Source organism: Poecilia reticulata, chromosome 15 (genome assembly GCF_904066995.2).
Source record: "Poecilia reticulata chromosome 15, P_reticulata-male-v2, whole genome shotgun sequence".
NCBI lineage: Eukaryota > Metazoa > Chordata > Actinopteri > Cyprinodontiformes > Poeciliidae > Poecilia > Poecilia reticulata.
This window is the reverse complement of record NC_088844.1, coordinates 15,344,931-15,365,655: the sequence shown is the minus strand read 5'-3', so window position 1 is coordinate 15,365,655 and position 20,725 is coordinate 15,344,931. Positions and strand designations below refer to the sequence as shown.

Genomic DNA, 20,725 nt, shown 5'->3' with positions numbered 1-20,725 from the left:
ACTTCAGTGTAAATGAAATCGGAATAAGTGAAAAGATGAAAGAGAGGCGTAATTAGGCGGAGACCTTGGCTTTTTCATTCCCGTTTTTGTTGGCTGATTGTCTCCGCTCTTGGCATCAGATGCTTTGTCTTTTCTGCCGACAACATTAACAAACTTTTTAATGAGGAAGATTTCAGAAAGACGACTTCATACTGGTGGTATTTAGTAAATAAAAGAGACGAACTGTAAAGAGGTGGTAACATAGTCCCAGACTTTGATGGTGTTTTCAAGGGGGGTTTGTCACAAACAAAAGGAATGTGAGGTCAGATAAAGGTCACACAAATAAACTCGGTGGAATATTCCACAATGTCCAGACCCAACATTCCTGTGATTGACTGCAGGCGGCTTCTGCAATTTGCTTCTATTCTGATTTGGCTAACACTTTTCAGTCCTCTCCATCTGTATTTTAAAGGGATTTTGCCACTCGTTCTCAGAGTTTGGTTTCTGAATGGTGGGTTGCTAGTTAAAGAGACAGTTGCACTGTGTGGAGGTGGTGATTTAGTGTGGAGATAAGCTCATTTTAATGGCAGGGTGGAATAATTCCACTCTAACAAGGAGGCTTGGCTCTCTCCATCCTACAGAAGGAATCACTGCTGCTTCTCTTCTTTGCACTTTATTCTTTCTATTTTTATATTGAGAGTAAGCAGTCGGTTGTCCGACAAACCATTTATTTTTCAGGAAAATCTTTATATGTAAAAAGTTAAAGAATTAATGAGTTTTGTTTATTTCATAGCATTTTGTCTGAGGAGATAAAAATTAAACTTAAATGGACCACAAAGACAGATTTAAAAAGGTATTTAAAAAAAGTTAAATTAGGACGAATGCCTAAGGAAGAAATGTCTTGCTTTCTTGCTGAGGCAGTCTGATTACACCTGGGAGATCTGAGAAGATGCTTCTTGGCGTAGAGTGGCAGTGCTGAACACAGGAAGTGAAGGACAGTGGAGATATCACTTTTTCTTACTTCCTACATTGATCTTATCTGTAACCCCAGTCGCTCTGTCTCTCTCTTCGGCTCTCGCGCCACATTTCTGCCTCTCGCTTAGAGAGAGAGAGAGAGCCAGGAGGTCCCTTTTGTATTGCAGATTGATTTCACACTGCAGGTAGATATGATGGCATAGAGAAAATATAAAAGCGGCAGATAATCCGAGTCGGTTGTGCTGCATTAGGCTGCCCTCTGGAGGCTTTGGAAGCAAGCATGCATTTTTAGTGCAGCATTGACACGGCAGACCAGCTCACAGCCAGGCTTCTGTGATTCTATTTTAAAATAGAATACACAATAAAGCCTTTATTTACCCAGGAAGCAGCTGATGAGAGAATCCCTTCCAATTAAGAGCATAAAACGTAAAATGAAGCAGTTTCATTGGGGGAGAAAAAAAAAATCATGAAAGATAAAAGGAGGTTAATAAAAAAAGAAACACTGCAATTATATAAGTTTATAGAAATATTAGAATCCAAACAACCTAAAATGCAATGAAATTACTTACTAATAAAAGGCCAATTGAAACAGTTGCTTGTTTCTTTCACTTTACAGAGATCTTCAAAAACAACATGTCTTAAAGGGAGCGTCCAGATTTTTAGCACTTAAATAAATCTTTTTTGTGTATTTTGAGTATGGTGCTGTGTAGATATCTTATGCTTTCATGTTACATTTTAATAGTTTTTATTGAAATTTGTTTTCCTGCATTGTAGGTAGTTGGTATGGATGAAGACGTTGTAAATACAGTAATAACAAAACTGCTATGCATTCATTTGAGTGCATGGTTCTGCAGGTTTGTCGTCTTCATTCCCCTGCTCTGGGCCAGAATCCGATTCCAGCATGTAACGTTGGATGGTCAAGTTTTCTGTTGTTGACATCTTTAATCAACTTGGGAATAAAACGTTTCGCTGCTGATAGATAATTGTATCGCTGCTATCGAACAAACTGGGTGGAGTGGAACGCTCTGCGACATGAAGTAGGCGGGGCTTGAAATGCCTCTTTCACATTTAAAAAGGTAAAACGAGTTGCTCTAAAACTTGCAGATCTCCTTTATGTAATGATTCTGTACGTAAAGGAGAAGCATTGCAGTTCTCCTTCATATATAAACCGCAAGTGAATGATTTATATGTGAAAATGAAGGATTTAAAAGCACAACATGTCCATGTTAAAATTTAAAAGCTTTTGGAATTTCAAAAATGTGGAGCAAAAGAAAAAGCTGTTTTTCCAAACTTTATTTTTATGCTTGGTTAAAAAAAAATACCAAGAACATGACCAATTTAAAACCACGCGAATACGCAATACATGCAGCAATATTCTAACCCGGAAAGAAGAGAGTTGAACAAGTTTTTTGTTGTGGATGCAAATGGGTAAAAAAAAACACATTTTCATACAATATTTTTAAAAAACCCATATATTCTCATTAATTTTAACAAATCATCTTTGTTAGGTTTAAAGAATAATTTTTATTTATCTAGATTGCTAAGATTTATATGAAGTGAGCTTTACTGTGTTTACGTGATCTTTTGTGACAGTAGACCTGTCTCAGCATAAAAAAAATCAGCTGAATTTATTAGTCTCTGAGTTGAGAACCTGTTAGAACAAAGATTAGTTTCAGGAGTGGCTCTACACCAGACCCTTCACAAATGACCAAATTACAGAATTAAAACAATGGGAACAAATAGAGCTTTGTGCAGTGTTGGAATTGGGAACTAAAGTTGATTCCTGCAGTAAACGTTAAATATAATAATCAGAGCTGCTGTCTTGTTCCGTAAACATGCAGAGTTGACTAACGTGTTTGTATCATATGTGTGTTCTTTTCACGCAGCTCTGCTGTCGTCGTGGTGTGAGGAGCTGGGCCGTCTCCTCTTGCTGCGTCATCAGAAGAACAGGCAGAACGAACCACAGGGAAAAGTTCCCATGCAGCCCAGCATGAACAGCATGAAGCCTGGCCTCACACACAGGTCAGTCACATGTGTGAGAATGTGTTTCTGTCAAAAGAACAAAGGAGAATGGCTAATAAAAACAAAAAAGAAGAAAAGAAATTGCCACCAAGACATTCTATCAACTATGAAGTAAAGGAAAAAAGAAAAAAAATCCCGTTGTTCTGCCAAGAGCCAGAATCACTGAGGAAGGAGCAAAAGGGGATTTATTTGGGGTGGAGAGGCAAACCAGCATTGATGTGAAGTAATATTTTTGTGGAACATTGTGTGCTCTTGCTTTTCTTTTCCTCTTAAGAGAAAATCCTGGAATTAGCTAAGAGTGCTGTTTGCCTCCGCCGAGGATCTTTGGGGGAATATTGTGCCTTTTATGAGGAAATATTGAACATGTCGTCCATTCCAAGAACTAGCCTCGGAGAGAAAACAAACTGCTTTCCAAAAACAGCATTTCCCTCCCCTCCGCACAGACCACTTGTCTCTACCCAAGAGGCTGTAGTTTATTTATTAGATGTACCAGACTCTGTCTTATTTGTTTAATTCAAAATTACTTAAATTCCTGCTCACTTCTTCTTATTTATGTAAAGGATTTTGTTCCCCAGCTGTAAGAATTGCTCGTATTTGGTTCCTTTTCTGTGTCTAATGAATGAAAGATTTTTATTCTCCATTCTTTGTATGCTATCTTGCCTCAAAACACCACAATAATAATGTTTTTATCTGTTTTCCAGTGATGGATCATTTCCGTATGACTCTGTCCCCTGGCAACAGAACACCAACCAGCCTCCAGGGTCACTGTCCGTGGTTACAACAGTGTGGGGTGTGACTAATACGTCACAAAGTCAGGTATCCATCCATATCAAAGCAGCCTCTCTGTTTTTTTGCGTATTATTCTGCAGACTTGAGCTATACATTCACTTTTTTATAAGCATGATTTTTGTGAAACCAGTTAACTTCTGTTTGTAGGTGCTGTGTAATCCTATGGCGAACAGCAACAACCACATGAATCCCGGGGGAAACCACATGGGATCGGGTATATCGGCCAGCGCAGCAGGGCTCAGTTCGCCTCAGTTCAGCGCTCAGCAGCAGCAGTTCCCAAGCAAAGGAGGATCCGGCCAGTCGTACATGCAGCAGGGCATGTACGGCAGGCCCGGCTACCCCGGTGGTCCTGGGGGGTACAGTGGAAGGTGAGACACTCCTCAAGCTAATATTTATTTGGCAGTGGGTCAGAAACCAAGGCTACTATTAGCAGGATATAGTTGTGTTTGTGGTTTGATTGGAAGAGAAAGGTTTGTATGTTTAATTTCACAAACCTTTTATGTCCACTTGCTAAAACAGTGAGGGGCTTTAGTGAGTGGCAAAGGGGCATTTCTAGGGGTGCGCAGATTGATGGCCTCAATTTCCTTTGGGTGATTGACAATGCTTACTTGTGAAACCGATCTTGTCTACTGATCGGTGGACAACATAGCGAGAATAACAGGCGTTAAAACTAAATTTGGCAAAAAAAAAAAAAAAAAACTCAGGTTTTTGCAACTGTTTTCCTGTGCACTGTGTGTCTGCTGGTGGGAGCCCCCCATGTGTAACTAAGCTAAAACTCACTCTGTACTCAGATCGCCATACTGTCATAGAGGGTCAATACAACTGAAGCTGAAGTAGATTGGTAGGGAGCCTGACTAGAGCTGTGAAAAGTGAGGTCAGGTGTTAATACTCAAACAGAAAACTGATTAAACTTTAGTGTAATGATTGATTTTTATTTTTTTTAATTTTTTTTTAGTTACTCTGGAGGCCCCAACGCCCCTCCTGGTGGTATGGGAATGACGACCCACACACGCCCCCCTGGTGACTTCACTCCCCCTGCTGCCGCAGCAGCTGCTGCAGCCGTAGCTGCAGCTGCTGCCACAGCCACGGCCACAGCCACTGCCACTGTGGCGGCTCTGCAGGAAACGCAGAATAAAGAGATGAACCAGTACGGACAGGTACAGAACCCGCCTGAGAACATCCATCCATCTGCCTGCTTGTCACCCAAATAAAGTCTGTTTAACACTTAAGCCTTTTATTACCCGCCAGATGTGCCCGTCGTTCCAGATGGGCCCCGCACCAGCCTACAACAGCCAGTTCATGAACCAGCCGGGCCCCCGAGGGCCTCCTGGAGGTATGAACCCAGCCGCCATGGGCTCAGGCATGAGCAACCCCAACATGAGTGGCCCTCCATTGGGCATGAGCCAGGCTCGAACACCGGGCATGGGGCCTTTTGGAGGTCCCAGTCAGAGGATGCCTCAGCAAGGTTACCCTGGTGGGCCCCGACAAGGCATTCCCATGCAGGGGATGAAGAGGCCGTATCCCGGGGAGGTCAGTGAAACGTTCGAGCAACTGCACCACTTTCAGAATAACGCCACCTGTTGTTTCCAACTTGAATGTCTTTGACTTTAATTACCCAGGGGAGTTACGGGGGTCAGCAGTACGGGCCAAACAGTCAGTTCCAGCCTCAGCAGGGACAGTACCCCTCAAATGCCTCCAGGCCACTGCCTTCCCCCAACTACCCCAGCCAGCGGATGCCAGTGCAGCAGGGTCAAGGACAGTACCCCCCTGGCATGGCCATGAGCCAGTACTACAAGGTCAGCTTTCCCACATCAGCTTTACTCTCCACACTTCCTGCCACAGTCAGCTTCAAACTATTTTGTAGCTGCCTGGGAACTTTAACAATCGTTGGTTTTTATTTACACCCACAGCAAGAACCATTCAATGGTCAGAACACTAGCTTCACTGGAGGCGGATACTCCTATAACCAAGGCAGTGGGGTGTGTTTTAACTTCCTCCTTTCAGACCATTCAATTTCAGCTGTGCCCTGAACAAATTATTTTACTTTGTGTAGTTTTATTTTTATTATTGCACTTTTCCTGTCTGTCGCAGCCCCCCAGGCCTGGTAACTACCCACACTCTCCAGTCCCTGGAAACCCAACTCCTCCCATGACCCCAGGAAGCAGTATTCCTCCTTATCTGTCGCCAAACCAGGACGTGAAGCCCCCCTTTCCACCTGACATGAAACCAAATATGACAGCACTTCCGCCCCCTCCGGGTGAGTTAGGCAGCAAGTCTAAAACAAAGGGGTTCACATATTATGAGTATTTTATTTATTTTTTTTTTTCCCTGCTAGTTTTTTACGTGCGAGGATTAAAGAGTGTTCTCCGTTTTAGGCAACCCAAACGAGGAGCTGCGGCTGACGTTCCCAGTCAGGGACGGGGTGGTGCTGGAACCGTTCCGCCTGGAGCACAACCTGGCTGTCAGTAACCACGTCTTCCATCTGCGACCCTCCGTCCACCAGACACTCATGTGGAGGTGCGTTTAAACCAAGCCGTGTTAGAGAAACTAGTCACGAGCTTAGTGCACTTCACCTATATGCAGAGTGTGTTTCTTCCTACACCTTTTCACATTTTGCTACCTAAAAGTTTCATGCATTGCTGTGGATTTTTTATTTATTTATTTTTTTCTTTGGACTAGCACAATGTAGTGCATAACTGGTAAGCAAAAGAAAAAGGGTGTGCAGTTTTTCAACAGTTTTTACTGAAAAGAAAAGATACTGTATGAAAACTCTATTGCACGTTTATGTTTAACCTTTGACATGACCAAAATTCAGTCCAACTAATTATTGATTAATATTAGATGTGTAAAACAAACACTGCACGTCCCTAAGAACATGCATCCGCCACTTTAAAACATGACAGAGGCAGCCTGGTGCAGTGCTGCTCTTCTACACGAACAGGAAAATGCCTTTTCTGATTTTTATTCTAAGAAAAAAAAAGTTTATCCTGTTTGTTGCACTTCAACTACTTTGTGTCAGTCTGTCACTGCAGTGACATTTATGGTTGTAAACACCAAAAATGTAAAAATAAATAAAAGTTAAATGATTCTTAATGCATTATCAAGTCATCCATACACCATACATAGCTGCCATGTTATTGCTCCTCTTGCAGGTCAGACCTTGAGCTCCAGTTTAAGTGCTACCATCACGAAGACAGACAAATGAACACCAACTGGCCGGCCTCGGTCCAGGTCAGCGTGAACGCCACGCCGCTCACCATCGAGAGAGGCGACAACAAAACCTCCCACAAGCCACTGCACCTGAAGCACGTCTGCCAGCCGGGGAGGAACACCATCCAGATCACGGTCACCGCCTGCTGCTGTGTGAGTGTTCACAGCGAGCACTATCAGATGCATCTCTTTCCATTCAGCAAAACGTCGGTGTGCTCCACAAGAAGAAGCAGGTGGCTAACTCTTGTCTCTTGTTGCGTTTCAGTCCCACCTGTTTGTGCTGCAGCTGGTCCACAGGCCATCTGTGCGCTCCGTCCTCCAGGGACTCCTGAAGAAGAGGCTCCTTCCTGCAGAGCACTGCATCACCAAGAGTATGACTCATTACTGCAGCTTGGATCTCTTTCTGTTCATTCTCTAAAACAGCCGTCAACAATCACCCGCCAACTGTCCGCAAACCAAATTTCCCTCTGAAACTCGTCCGCAGTTAAGAGGAACTTCAGCAGCGTAGCGGCGTCGGCGGGCAACACCACTCTCAACGGAGAGGACGGCGTGGAGCAGACGGCCATCAAAGTGTCGCTAAAATGTCCCATTACCTTTCGACGCATCCAGCTGCCCGCGAGGGGCCACGACTGCAAACACGTGCAGGTTTGTTTTGACCTCGGAGAGCAGATAAAAAAAACAATGACAGAAAGGTTTTTCTAACAGCTGCTTGTCGCCCTCTTCAGTGCTTCGATTTGGAGTCCTACTTGCAGCTCAACTGTGAGAGAGGGACATGGAGGTGTCCTGTGTGCAAGTAGGTGAAAATCTGGTATTTTCTGAAAGTAAAACTTGGAGTTATTGAGAATTACTCTAATAGTTGTTGGGTTTTTTTTTTCCCCCTCCCTTTAGTAAAACAGCATTATTAGAAGGTCTGGAGGTTGACCAGTATATGTGGGGTATTCTTAATGCCATCCAAAAGTAAGTTTCTCTTCTTAAAAGGTTAATTATTCCTCATTTAATCTGTGTGTCTCAAACCAACATGGTCTGCTGTCTCTTCCAACAGTTCAGACTTTGAAGAGGTCACTATAGACCCCACATGTAGCTGGAGGCCAGTTCCCATCAAGTCTGAGCTGCACATCAAGGAGGATCCAGACGGACCGCTGGCCAAGCGCTTTAAGACTATGAGTCCAAGTCAGATGACCATGCCCAACGTGATGGACATGATCGCTCAGCTGGGGCCCGGTCCAGGACACGGACCGGGACCCGGGCAGGGGCCAGGTCCAGGTCCAAGTTCCTACCCCCACCATCCTGGACAGCATCCCAGCGGAAACGGAGATTACCCCGGAGCAGGTACCAAGAAGCAGTCAGGGGGACAAAGGTTTATTCGGAGTGGAAAGAAAATGACTGTTTTCATTTCCACACTTTATTCCGTCATCCATCGTCTGCATGTTGTATACGTCCGTCATGGATCCCTCCGTCTTCTGCTCTGTCACCTGTCTGTCAATCCATCTTCACATTCCTTCCGCTGTTCCTCCCACATCCGTCCATATCAGTGGTAAATTCATAATGATTTTTTTATGTCTGCTTAAAAAAAATGAATCCAAACTGGGTCAGGAACTCTTATCACTTTGAATCTGGAAAAGTATGAAGTTAAAGTCTTAAAAATATAGCAGAACCCTGTATTTGTTTTATTTTTTCCATTTTGTCCTCAGCTGAAACGACAGGTGTGTCTCCTGTGTTTTAAACAAACGAACAGCCAGAAGGAAAAGCCGCTTTAATTTGTTTCTTCTCTGATACTTGTTTCTCTGCAATAATAAAGTAAAAATTGTTACACATTCTGGTTTTTTTAAAGCCCTCAGGCACATGTTCTCTGTTACAAACAAGCTTTTTCTTTTGTTTTTTTCTTCCTGAAGGCAACAGCTACCACAATCAAGGTAGCTTTGACTTCCCTAACGGGAACCCATCCGCTGGCGGTGGCGTTGGAGGAGGAGGAGCAGGAGGAGGAGGAGGAGGAGGCGGTCCTCCCATGAATGATTTCATCCACGGCCCACAGCTCTCCCATCCCCCTGATGGACCCGGTGGTCTTCTACCCCAGGACAAGCCGCTTAGCCACGGCATGAACGATGCAGTGAGTACATCGCTATAACTTGTGACAAAAGAGATTGTTGCACTCGAGTCCTGAAATAAGCAATGCCTCGAAAGAGTAGCTTGACATTTTTGCCATGTTACGACCGAAAACTCATGAGTTAATAGGATTTTATGTACATAATTATGACGTGTTGAGTCACTTTATTAAAGCACATTAGCTGCAAGAACAGCTTAAAGCCATCCCTGCTACTGCTGAAGAAAAGCAGCAAAAACTCATTATTGTGTGACTATTTTCCTGGGGAACTTAAATAAAGCGGAGTGTAGACTTCTGCAGGCCGCACTTTTCAGATTTTGCTGTAAAACAAAATCGTAGAACAATTTTTATCTCATTTTCTTTCTACCTCACAAATATGCACTATTTTGTAGCGGTCATTCTCGTAAAATTCAAGTAAAACTTGCAGTTATAACGTGACAAAATAAGAAATAGAAAAGTGTCAGGGTTATAAATCCTGCTGTCGTATCCTGTAAATCCGTCTTTGTGTCCCATTTTATGAGAAGAAACTGCAGATGTCATGCTAAAATGAAACCAGTCTTGTTATCTGAACAAGGTGCAGCCTGTCCCTGTAAGCCAGCATGTGTGCTCAGTCATGCTCACATGCTCATGCTTCCATCTTAAAGGCCTGCTCCACATTATTCATGCTCATTTAGTCTCCCCTCCTCCTCCCGCCTTAACACGTTATCCTCCTCCTGCTCCTCTGTGTCTTCCGATCTTGTACCTTATCCTTCCTTTTCACTCTCTGGCTTTCTGTTTGCATTTCGCACCTGCAGATGTCCCATTCAGATCAGTCCCATAACTCCATGCAGCCGAGCATGCATGCGTCCCCGCACCCTGGCAGCCAATCAGGGCCGCCCTTGCATCACAGCGGCCAGTCAGGGCAGCCCCTGCATCACAGCGCCCAATCATCACAGCCGCCTCGCCAGTCGCAGCCTCAGCCGCAGCAGCAGCCGCAGCAGCAGCACCCTGGCCAGAACAGCCATCCCCACGGCGACCTGAGCTTTAACCCCTCCTCAGACACGCAGATGGCTCAGGGAGCTCAGGACATGCCCGAACCCTCCCTGGATGTAAGTGAGCCTTGCTCTGGGTGCCGTAAGCTACCTGTTTAACAGCTAACAATGTCTGCTACAGCTGCTCTCATCTCTCTTTGCTGTCTGCTTTGATTACCACAAATCGCTTGTGAAGACAACTGAACTGAAGCTAGATATCGAAGGCGACTTGCCGTCACTGATTTATTTATTTATTTATTTTTTTCCCGCTTTCCCCTCTCAGCTGCTTCCAGAGCTAGCCAACCCGGAAGAGTTACTCTCCTACCTGGACCCCCCCGACCTTCCCTCCAACAGCAACGACGACCTACTCTCCCTTTTCGAGAACAACTAGCCCCTCCTCGCCCTCTTCCTGTGAACACTTGGAGCAGCTACCTGTTTTCACGCACGCGGACTTGCTCGAACTGTTTCCGTGTTGACGACGGGCGTGCGGCGCAGGAGCGCGGCTGTGAAGGAAGCGGGACGTCAACACTCGATCCCTGCACTCCCCTCCCTCCCCCTTTTTACTCAGCTTGTGTAAAGATTCCACACACCAGTTCCACCTCCTCTGGCTCCACCATCCGTAGCCATGTTGGTGGGCACTAAATTGATATAAAAATATTTATATATTATATACACATAAATTATATGTGTATATGAGCATATATATATATACATGTATATATATATGTGACTTTTCAACTGAAAACTGTGCAGCTATAATCATATATGACAACACAGAGGAGACAGACAGAAGCCTTGTGTTGTAGCTTTCTTTTCTTTCATATATATATATATATATAAATATATATATAATTTTCCCCTTGACACAAGAGGAGTCAGAGGGAAAGCCATTGTGTTGTAAAATTGTCTTTTTGAACCCAAACTAAATTTGTTCTTCCAAATCTTCCACACACACAACCCCAGACTTCCCGGTATGTGTGTGTGACAGCTGAGTAACTCTTCTGACTCAGAGCACTGATATCTGTGTCTGCGGAGGAAGTGAGCGCATGTTGTGCAGCGTTGCATGTTTGTCTGTATGCAGGTGCATGTCAATAAATTAGGATATTATTGAAAGGTTAATTTATTACATATCCTTAATTGAATTAAAATAGGGAAGCTCAATTCAATTTATACCATTTATTAGCTTCTGGCTATTATTGACAACACAGGGCAATTTCATTTGCAGCGAATTATAAAATAAAATTTGAATGTGAAACAAAGTCACATGTACCTATGTTTGACCCAGTCCACTTACTAGCATAAAAGTGTAAAAAATAAACAGACCTTTTGTTAAAATTAATGTTAACTATGTTTAAATGTAGTTCTGAAACACCACAAAAGCAGCAAGCTGTGCTAGGATTATCCTACAAGTTCTTTCTTGATTTCTGTTCTTGTTTTTGTGCTGACCAAAGCAAAAGCGTTTATCTCATAAAGAAATGCATAAACATCTCACATTACATGGAAGCATTAAACTCTGAGTAAAATATTTCAAACGTTTTGTGTTAATTTTGATGATCATATCCTACTGGTGAATGAAAACCCAGAATTCAGAATCTTAGAAAATTTGAATGTTACATGAGACTAGAAAAACTTGTTTTTGTAAATGTAGACATTTTATATTTTGGCCTACACAATAATAAGGAAAACTACTGATTTGACACCATCAACAATAAAGGTAAGTGTGATCATAGTACCACTGTACCTGATTGGCCAGGAAACTCACCTCATCAAACGGTGCGCTTCACAGGAAGATGAGAGAGAGAAGAGTTATCAATGCAAATGCAACCTGTGTTTTCTCAGCACCATCATTCTCACAAATGCAGTAATTGATGCAACAAAAAAAACCCCAACAAAGCACTGAGAGCATACCGTACATTACATAAACATATTTTTAATTTATATCATATAATATAATTTTCTCAGACAGTGTTGTGCAGCCTTTCATCAACTGTAAGTCATCATTATCAAAATGAACAGAGATGCATGTGAGAATCACATTAGTTTGTGTACTGAATTTACACAGTGAGTTTCACTTGTAGCTTTACTGAAACAAATCCACTTTTTGATGGTTTTCTGATTCATTGAGATGCACTTGAACACGTCCAGTTTTTTTTTTCCCTTATGAGTTCATGTGAAAGGCAGAGAGCAGGAGGAAAAAAGCAGCAGCCCAAAAGCAGAAGAGCGATCGTGGCATTGTTGTACTCCTCGCCCCCCGTGATGATTTGCCCTTCCTTGTCAAGTTTTGCACCGTTTCCATCACAAGTGCATGTGTGCCAACACACCCCTTGTTGTCTTCGTCCGGCCCAAACGTGCTCAAACGATCGTGTCTTCATTCGTGGGGGTTCATTTTAAATCTCATGGTTTTAATTCCTCCTCGTTGTCCTTGTTCACGTTTGACCGTCACCGCTCATTGTAATTAATCCGATCCGACCTTTTTAAATCGCCGTGTTGTAAAGGAAAACAAACGTGTAGGTGTACTTGATTTCCTTTTGTCATGTTTTTACCTTTGAACGGCATACTTTTAGGTAAAAAAAAAAAAAAACAACCATCGTGCATGATGATCCAGCAGACTTGTCGTGTGTATTATATCCCCTTGTGACTGTACAGTGCTGTACCTAAAACTATTAGTGGTTACGTCATGGTACTGTGTGTCTGTCCAGGCCTGCACATGCTCACACACACATACACAATCCCTGATAACAACCTAATATTGTAAGAAATCTATCCCTATGCACTGTCACTGGCCTTGTACTGAGTGTATTGTGTATTTTAACCTCCAAACCTGTTACAATGCATCAGCAGAAAGAATATTTAAAACTATCCTGCAGGCTATTCTGAGGTATTTTTCTTATTTTTATATTCTATATGTGTGTAAAATCAGATTAGCTTTAACTGAGCTCTGTGTTTCTTTCTACAGGATTGTTAATGCAGCTTCAAGGTCCAAATTTGTCCGGAAAAAAACAAACATTTTCTTTACTGTTGTAACATGCAAACTCGTCCTCTTTATTTAAAGTAAGAATGTGCAAAACGAGACCTGATATCGAGTGTTTTATCTCCACACTTAGCAGAATTTGTGTTTTCGTCATATTTTCTATTGTTTTAAATTATTCTTGTCCAATGTCTCCTTTTTTTGTTTGTCTTTTTACGACCAGTCTGATTTGATTTATGCAGTTATAATACAGTAAAAAAAAAAAAAAAACGATTTGAAGCTTCCCGATTTCAGTTCAGATCACCTTCCAGAATCAAATTTTGTTTTAAGACGATGCACTGCCGCGTTGGGAGATTTTACACCCCCTGCACAGTGTGTGATGATACATATAAGCTCTCACAGAAACATGTCTTGTAAATTTTGCAATCCGATTTGTATTTTCTGATGGCGGATGCTGAAAATGAAGCAGAGGGATCTCAAAGAGAGGATGGCTGATATTGTAAAAAGAACTCAGAGGAGGATTCTCCTTACAGGGGGGATTTTTTTGGGTGGGGATGTAAGGGATATTTGTACATAATGTAAATGACAAAATAGAGACACATTAACAGAAGTGTATTCATTTTTCTCCAGTGGGAGTGTGCATAGTGTATTTAGAATTTGTAAAGCTTGCATCCTCCTGTCAGACGTTGCATTGTTTGATTGCCTCTGTGCAGACCTCTCTAACCACGCCTGTTCAATGTAAGATACTTAATGCCACCTTTCTCACGGGATTCAGGAACAGAAAAAAAAGAGGGTTTTGCTTTGCGTAATGTTAAACCTCTGTGTTTTTCACTCTTACCTGTGTACTTTTTAAAGGTGCTACAAAATTATTAAAGAAGAAAAAAAAAAAAAAAAAGGAAGCTTTTGAGGTATAACTGAGTCTCGGGTGGCTCCCGAGTGTGGCATCCAAAAATTTACAGTTTGTAGAAACAAAATTTTTGTCAAATTTGTAACTTTTCTGAAATTTGGCAAATGTGCTGTTAAGGTACAATCTGAAGCGATTGGCACAAGTGGCAATTGTCTTATTTGGTTTTTGTACATTCTGTGTACAATCATTTCATATTCTAAACTGGTCAGAAGAACATTGTGATTTTTAGTCTTGCAAATCTGTATGTAGTTAGATGATGTGACATCCTAATATTTATCTAATAAATATGTATTCAGATGAAACACACTGAACTGCTTTATGGGCTTTTATTTTAACATGCTATCTGTACAAACTAAAATATTTACAAAGACTAAAACTATAATCATTTCTTATTAGAATAACATAATTAATGAAATTGAATTTTAGCACATTTAATTGTTGTGAGCAAAAACTCACAAATTAAAAAGAGTACAGAAATATAACAATCCTTATAATATGTATGAGAAATAAAACATTTTTGTCACGTTTTTTTATTTTTATTTAATGAAATAAAACAGAATGAAGGAAAATATGATAGAAAAATTAAAATTTGGAGACATGCTTGAAGAAACATTGAGATCATATTTAAAGACATATTTCAGATTCACTGAAGCAATGCTCTGTTTAAACGTCATAAACAGAAAAATCTTACAATTACCAAATGTCCCGGTGTCTTCATGTTGTATGAATCAATGTTAGCTGGTCATGCCAGGTGAAGCTAACAGGTAGTTCAAGAAGGGCCAACTAGAATTGTATGACTCCTATATTGTCAACAAGTTGTTTTCTTTTTTTCATAAAAAGTTAATGACTATTAACTTTGGAAACAGATGTAGGAGGTAATATGCCATTCATGGTTTTCATATATGATATGAAAACCATTCATATATGGTCATCATACTATACTATGAGTCATTTATACACTTTTTAGACGTCATATTATACTATGACTCATTTTTGCACATTTTCGACATCATTTCAGGACAGAACATGAAAAGCATTAAAAATATTAAATTAATGTCTTCTTGGTTTTACTTGCCCATGTATGTAGAATACAAGACTAAATTTTTTATTTATTTTTTTTTAAACCAAGAGGGGTACACCGAGTCCACAATTAGGTCACAGAAACCAGAATCAGCAAGAGACTATTGCAGCATTTTCCTAAGTGTAGCATTTGAATCGGTGCCTGATTTAAAGTCACTAGTGTGAAAAGCAAATATATATTGTAGTTTAGGTGAAGGCTATTGTTTTACTTTCTCTTTTTGACATGGCCTCACCTTTCTTTTAAGCAGTTCCTCTGAGCGGAAATGCTTTACATGTCCCATTCTCAGACACAGGAAGATCATTGGTGGTGCACCACCTCCTACTTCTATTTCCTGTGTAAATCATCATTGGCTTAAATAACTATCCAATGCAAACATGATGAATGGTTCGCAAAATGGAGTTAGCATAAACTTTAAAGGGGGAGGGGAGAAAGTGGTAAGTTTTTGCCCTTGGCTCCTTCAGGTTAGTTTTAGCTTCCAGGACTAACTGATCTGGATTTATGCTAATTGAAGAAACCAAGAAAAACCTATGTGCTTGGATGGCACACAAAATTTGCACAGCATCGTATATGTTCACTACTTAAAAATGTGTATTTTTCTCTTGAAAATACAAGTTCCTTTATTTTAATGTCAGTTGTAGAATCTTGCCAACATCCAGGGCCAAATAAAGTGTTACAATGTAAAAAAAGCCCTACTCTTTGTTTTTGCACGAATAGCGGAAATCATTAACATTACTGACCTGCTTTGAAGTGAGCTAGAAATAGGCCAACATTTGGAGCAAATAAGAGGTAACAAAATAAAGTTGGTCTTGTCATTTTACTTCCTTCCTCGTGGTGTCGCTGTTTCACTCTGCGGCAGGTCTGCCTCCTTTTTGTGACGTCACATGTAAACAGCACTAGCACCCACAACCATAGAAGCAGCTGGTAGTTCCTCTGCATTGTTTTCAGTGAGTATGTTACAAATTAAAAACCGCCTGCGGTACGGCCCGCTGGGTCTCGCTGCTGCCAGGCTGGTCTCCTCAGGTCCCGTCAAGAACCCCGTCGTGTTTCTGGACATTGAGGCCGACGGCGAACCTCTTGGAAAAGTAATCATTGAGGTAGCAGCTCCAGTTAGCACACTAGCCTCTCTGACATAGACATCGATTCCACTCTCATAACTCATATTAACGCATTTGTCTGTGTTATCTGGCAGCTGAACGCGGATGTAGTGCCGAAGACTGCAGGTATAATTTTAAATAAACATGCAAAAAAAAAAAAAAATCTATTTGTTATAACTCTAATGCAAATTTAATTGTGAATAGAAAATTTCAGATCCCTGTGCACAGGAGAACATGGCTTTGGATACAGAGGCTGCAGGTTTCACAGGATCATCCCTGACTTCATGTGTCAGGTCAGGTTTTTTTAAAAGAGACAAAATGATGCAAAGTGATGTTTTTTTTTTTGTTTGTTTTTTTAATTGCAGAGCGGTGACCATTCTCTGTGTTTTCTGTCACAGGGAGGAGATATCACCAACAACAATGGCACAGGAGGCAAGTCTATATTTGGAAAAACATTCAAAGATGAGAACTTCAAGTTAAAACACACCCGTCCAGGTATAAGTCAGCACATTTTGCTATCACGTTTTTATTTCACATCATTAATAAACACGGATTAAAAATTTTTTTTTTTAAATCTTGAAGTGGTAAACCACTTTTTTGTGGTTCTCTGCCCATCGGTCGGAAGTACATTGTCTTAACTTATCGTTAATCTTCTAACAAACCCCCTCTGTTCCAGGTTTCTCACGCCTGGGTTTTGGTTTTATGGTCAATATCAACTTTATTTATATAACAACTAAAGAAATAAAAGTGTTAAATTAACTAGTCAATTTCAGAAGACAATAAAATGTAGCTGAGATAAAACAAAAATACAAACAAAGGTGTATATATAAAGTCATGTCACCAATCTATGCTCAAGTTGAAAGACAGGGACCAGAAAAGGCAAGCCGCTTCACAACATAGGAATAGTAACAGAAGAGGTGTGATCAACTATAAAAGGGGTGTAAAACTCCAGGGCTTGATGGATACTGTCCTGCAACTTTTAGATGTTCCAATTGGTCCAACACACCTGAATCATATGACTGAATTAGCTTCTCGGTGCCGTCCAGTTCCCCAGAGTCCTGCTAATGCCATCAGAGACACATCTAAAAGTGGCAGGACAGAAGACATCTGAGACCTATACTGTTAAAAAAAACAACTTAAAGTGTTGTTTTTTATCAGCCCTCAGTGTTCTACATTAAAGTTGGCAACGTAAAAGACCCGACGCAGTCAGACCGTTAGGCACCTTATAAGTTAAAATTAAAATCTTTGGCATTTCCACACTGAATAGGAAGCCAGTGGAGTGAAGCCAACTCTGGAGTTGTACGCCCCCACTCCCAAGTTCCTGTGATAAGTTAAGATGACGCCACATTCTGCACCAGCTGCAGACGATGACTGAGTGATGCCTGTACGCAGAGTTAGATCAGTCCGCATAGTTGTGATAAAGATTTTCTCCAAATTTCTGGGACCCAAACAGAACTTTAACGTGACTAGAAGACTGACTGGGGAAAGTTTGTTTGTTGTGTTGATGTTTAAAAGAACCGTCGAGAATTACACCTAAGGTCCTTCACATGGGAAAGACTATAAGGAGCCTCTAGAATATAGCGTGGCCTCCCATACAAAAAGATTTCAGTTTTGTTTTCAGTGAGACGAACATAACAAAAATTTTTGCCATAATTTAATATTAAAAAATATATATATATAAACACTTTTAAAAAGTAGCTTATTATCAGGTTTATATGTAAACGGTTGTGAATATCACCAGCAAAGCAGTGAAAAGAACAGATTCCCTTCTAAAGATGAAACCAGAAGGCAATACAATAATTAAATACAGCAGACTTGGCTGAGTCAACAGTTAAAAGGCAGTCATCTAGGACTCTTAAACGTCATTTTACTGCTGTGATATTGTTCAAAGTTAGACTGACAGTTCCCATAAATGCAATTATTATTCGGCAATAATATATATATATATATGATGAACTTACTGCTCCTCTCCACTAGATGGCAGTTCTTAAGCTCATGAAGCCATACAAACTTCTGGTCATATAGATTTTGCAATCCTGATGTGAATGACCTACTTTTCAATGAGCCAACATGCACAAATCAAAATAATTTATTTTCTCAGATCAACATTTTTTTTTTTTTTTTTCACATGGAGTTTATTTTTTTCAGGGCTCGTTCTGTTGTGCGATTAGAAATTGCGTAAGTTGTGGGGGAAGAAAAACAGGCCTCTTTTGTTTCCTCACACATTTCTTGACTTTTATCATGTGCTTCAGTGAGGCCTTAATGTCCTCGGATAAGGGGCAAAGTAAAAGAGGTGTTCTGGAGCGCGACAACGCTCCGACTGGTGTTTCGATCTCCGCAGGGACGCTTTCGATGGCGAACTCGGGGCCTCACACGAACGCCTCGCAGTTCTTCATCTGTACAGCGAAAACCGAGTGGTAGGTACTCGCACGTCTTCACAGAATCCCGTGGCATCCAAGTGTGTGTCTTTGCGGGGCTGAGCTGTTGCGTTTCAATTGGCAGGCTGGATGGAAAACACGTGGTCTTCGGGCAGGTGACGGACGGCATGGATGCAGTCATGAAGATGCAGTCCTTTGGTCTGCACGATGGAGGAGTGCTCAAGACAATAGTCATCACTGACTGTGGAGAGATCAAATAAAAAGCACAGGCTACTCTTGAATGCAGTAGTTATGCTCTCTGTGTTTATGATCACTATGATTAGGATTTGTTTAAAAATGATATTTATCTTTAACATTGTATGTGAAATAATCAAGATATTGGTCAAAACAGGAACAATGTGATTCATCTCAAGTGAGGAACATTTAGAAATGTGTACAGACTTTATTGATATAATAATGCAATAAGTACTATTGAGACATATTCCTGTTACTGAGAGTGCTGCTCAGTAAAATACACTAAGAATACACTTTGTACAATCCGACTTATCTATGCAATACGTTTAATAAAATCAGATGGGGTTTTTTTCCACATCCTCTGTGTTTTTGAACCCTGTTTCTATCACAAATGTTTTGCAATTTTCTCTTGGTATGGGGTTTCTGTTGCGTAAGAGTCAAGCTATCTGCGTCTGTTGTTTTGTTTGTGGCGAGGCAGATGTGTCAGTGTGTGAAGGAAGCTTGTTCAGCTACTGAAGGTCTTCTCCTTATGGATACTTTCGATGTAGGTTCTGCTGAAATGTAACCTTCCCAAATATGTCACCTGCGTGGGAACAGTGACTGCATTGGTCCAAAACGTGTGTATGGAATATAGCTTAGCATTATTGTGTGGGGAAGAGGGGACTTCACAGATGTGCAACTAACCCAAGAACCCATGCACCCACGCACACACACGTACACACACACATACACGCACACACACACACACACACACACACACACACACACAGTCACAGCTGGGTTCTGAGATACTGAATGACTCCAGCCTGTAGCTCTCAGCTTTTAAACGCAGCACCCAGATTTGTCAGAGTGAAATACAATTTCCTATTCTTTAGTTATTTTTACTTTTTTTTTCCTCCTCAGCCTCTGTCAAGCTTTAATGCCATAGGCTTACACTTTCTTTCTTTAGATTGCTTCCCTAAACACAGTAACACCTGAAGACCATACAGACAAATACAGCTTTTATTAACTTTCCTTACCGTGTGATAAGAAGGATCAAATATCTTTTGTTATTACTACATACAAAATACTCAAGCTTGGCTTCTACAGTACCTTCAAAAGCTAAGAGCTTTTGAATGTTTTAGCTTCTCATTACACATTTTTTATGAGAATTTGCTGTGACAGTCCAACACTGAGTGTTGCATAATTGTGAAATGAAAGAAAAATCAGATGGGAATAATCGTGTTTTTTTTTTTTTTTTTTTTAAATTTGTGTATTTTAAAAAAAGTATTTGTGGAACCAGCTTTCTCCGGCAAAAAACAGTTGCCCATTTTTTTTTTAGGATATGTGCCTTTGCAACTTTTCACATCCAGAGTCTGAAAATTCTGCCCACATTTCTTTGCAAATGAGCTCGAGCTCAGCCAGGTCAGAAGGAGATCGACTGTGAATGTCATTTCTTTCATTTCTTGCCACAGATTCTCGATGTGATTTAGGTCTGGACTGTCACTGGGTCATTCTGTTGCTCTTGTCTGCATGTTTAGTAATGTTTTTTTGTTTTTTTTACAACTATTTATATTGAGACTCTAAATACTAAATTAGGCTGTTGCACTGGATTTTAGTTAAGGATATCAAAGTAAAAGGAACTGAAAACAAATGCATACCACAAATGTCTGGTTGTCATTAGTAGAAAAAACAAAAGGGTGAAACATTTTTTTCTACCACTTCACAGCTATGCACTAATGTGTGTTTCCTCTATCGTATAAAATACAATAGAATCCATAAAGCTAGTGGTTGTGAGGTGGAAAGGTTTTCTGAAGGGCCTCGCCTTTTGTTGCAAAACCTTGTCAATAACTGAACTGCTACACACACCATGCACTTCTTCATACTCGCTCAACTCCGTTGTTGTGTTACTTGAATGACGTTTTACAACGTCTCCTTATTTTTAGAGATGAGATTTTAAAAGCAGGACGTACTCTGTACTTTCATGCACAACTAAGA

General features: G+C 40.9%; 2 protein-coding genes across 9 annotated transcripts in view; both read left to right on the top strand.

Annotated features, from left to right (window-relative positions):
* zmiz1a (zinc finger, MIZ-type containing 1a) overlaps positions 1–14,267 on the top strand; it is a 124,733-nt gene extending 110,466 nt beyond the window's left edge. For 7 of the 8 annotated variants that reach the window (XM_008429479.3, XM_008429481.3, XM_008429478.3 and 4 more), the window contains 18 exons: positions 2,841–2,976; positions 3,678–3,792; positions 3,913–4,133; positions 4,721–4,922; positions 5,014–5,295; positions 5,385–5,561; positions 5,676–5,744; positions 5,857–6,022; positions 6,141–6,282; positions 6,918–7,128; positions 7,241–7,346; positions 7,460–7,620; positions 7,701–7,768; positions 7,864–7,932; positions 8,018–8,304; positions 8,868–9,082; positions 9,871–10,164; positions 10,370–14,267. In XM_008429479.3, the coding sequence (XP_008427701.1) occupies positions 2,841–2,976; positions 3,678–3,792; positions 3,913–4,133; positions 4,721–4,922; positions 5,014–5,295; positions 5,385–5,561; positions 5,676–5,744; positions 5,857–6,022; positions 6,141–6,282; positions 6,918–7,128; positions 7,241–7,346; positions 7,460–7,620; positions 7,701–7,768; positions 7,864–7,932; positions 8,018–8,304; positions 8,868–9,082; positions 9,871–10,164; positions 10,370–10,477 (3,029 nt within the window). In that variant the 3' untranslated portion in view covers positions 10,478–14,267. The remainder of the gene's footprint in view (positions 1–2,840; positions 2,977–3,677; positions 3,793–3,912; positions 4,134–4,720; positions 4,923–5,013; positions 5,296–5,384; positions 5,562–5,675; positions 5,745–5,856; positions 6,023–6,140; positions 6,283–6,917; positions 7,129–7,240; positions 7,347–7,459; positions 7,621–7,700; positions 7,769–7,863; positions 7,933–8,017; positions 8,305–8,867; positions 9,083–9,870; positions 10,165–10,369) is intronic. The other variant, XM_008429483.3, reaches the window with a different exon arrangement.
* Positions 14,268–15,595: 1,328 nt separating this feature from the next.
* On the top strand, positions 15,596–19,105 carry ppifa (peptidylprolyl isomerase Fa). The gene is made up of 6 exons (XM_008429476.3): positions 15,596–16,136; positions 16,232–16,262; positions 16,341–16,429; positions 16,535–16,631; positions 18,478–18,553; positions 18,639–19,105. Exons 1-6 carry the CDS (start codon positions 15,993–15,995, stop codon positions 18,772–18,774), a joined length of 573 nt encoding a protein of 190 aa, XP_008427698.1. The 5' UTR covers positions 15,596–15,992; the 3' UTR covers positions 18,775–19,105.
* Positions 19,106–20,725: the final 1,620 nt, after the last annotated feature.

Bases quoted from the DNA above. Each gene is read 5' to 3' on its own strand.
- ppifa (XM_008429476.3), top strand. From the start codon at position 15,993: ATGTTACAAATTAAAAACCGCCTGCGGTACGGCCCGCTGGGTCTCGCT. The intron at 16,430-16,534 runs GTCAGGTTTTTT...TTTCTGTCACAG, and splicing joins TCCCTGACTTCATGTGTCAG to GGAGGAGATATCACCAACAA. The intron at 18,554-18,638 runs GTAGGTACTCGC...TTCAATTGGCAG, and splicing joins TGTACAGCGAAAACCGAGTG to GCTGGATGGAAAACACGTGG.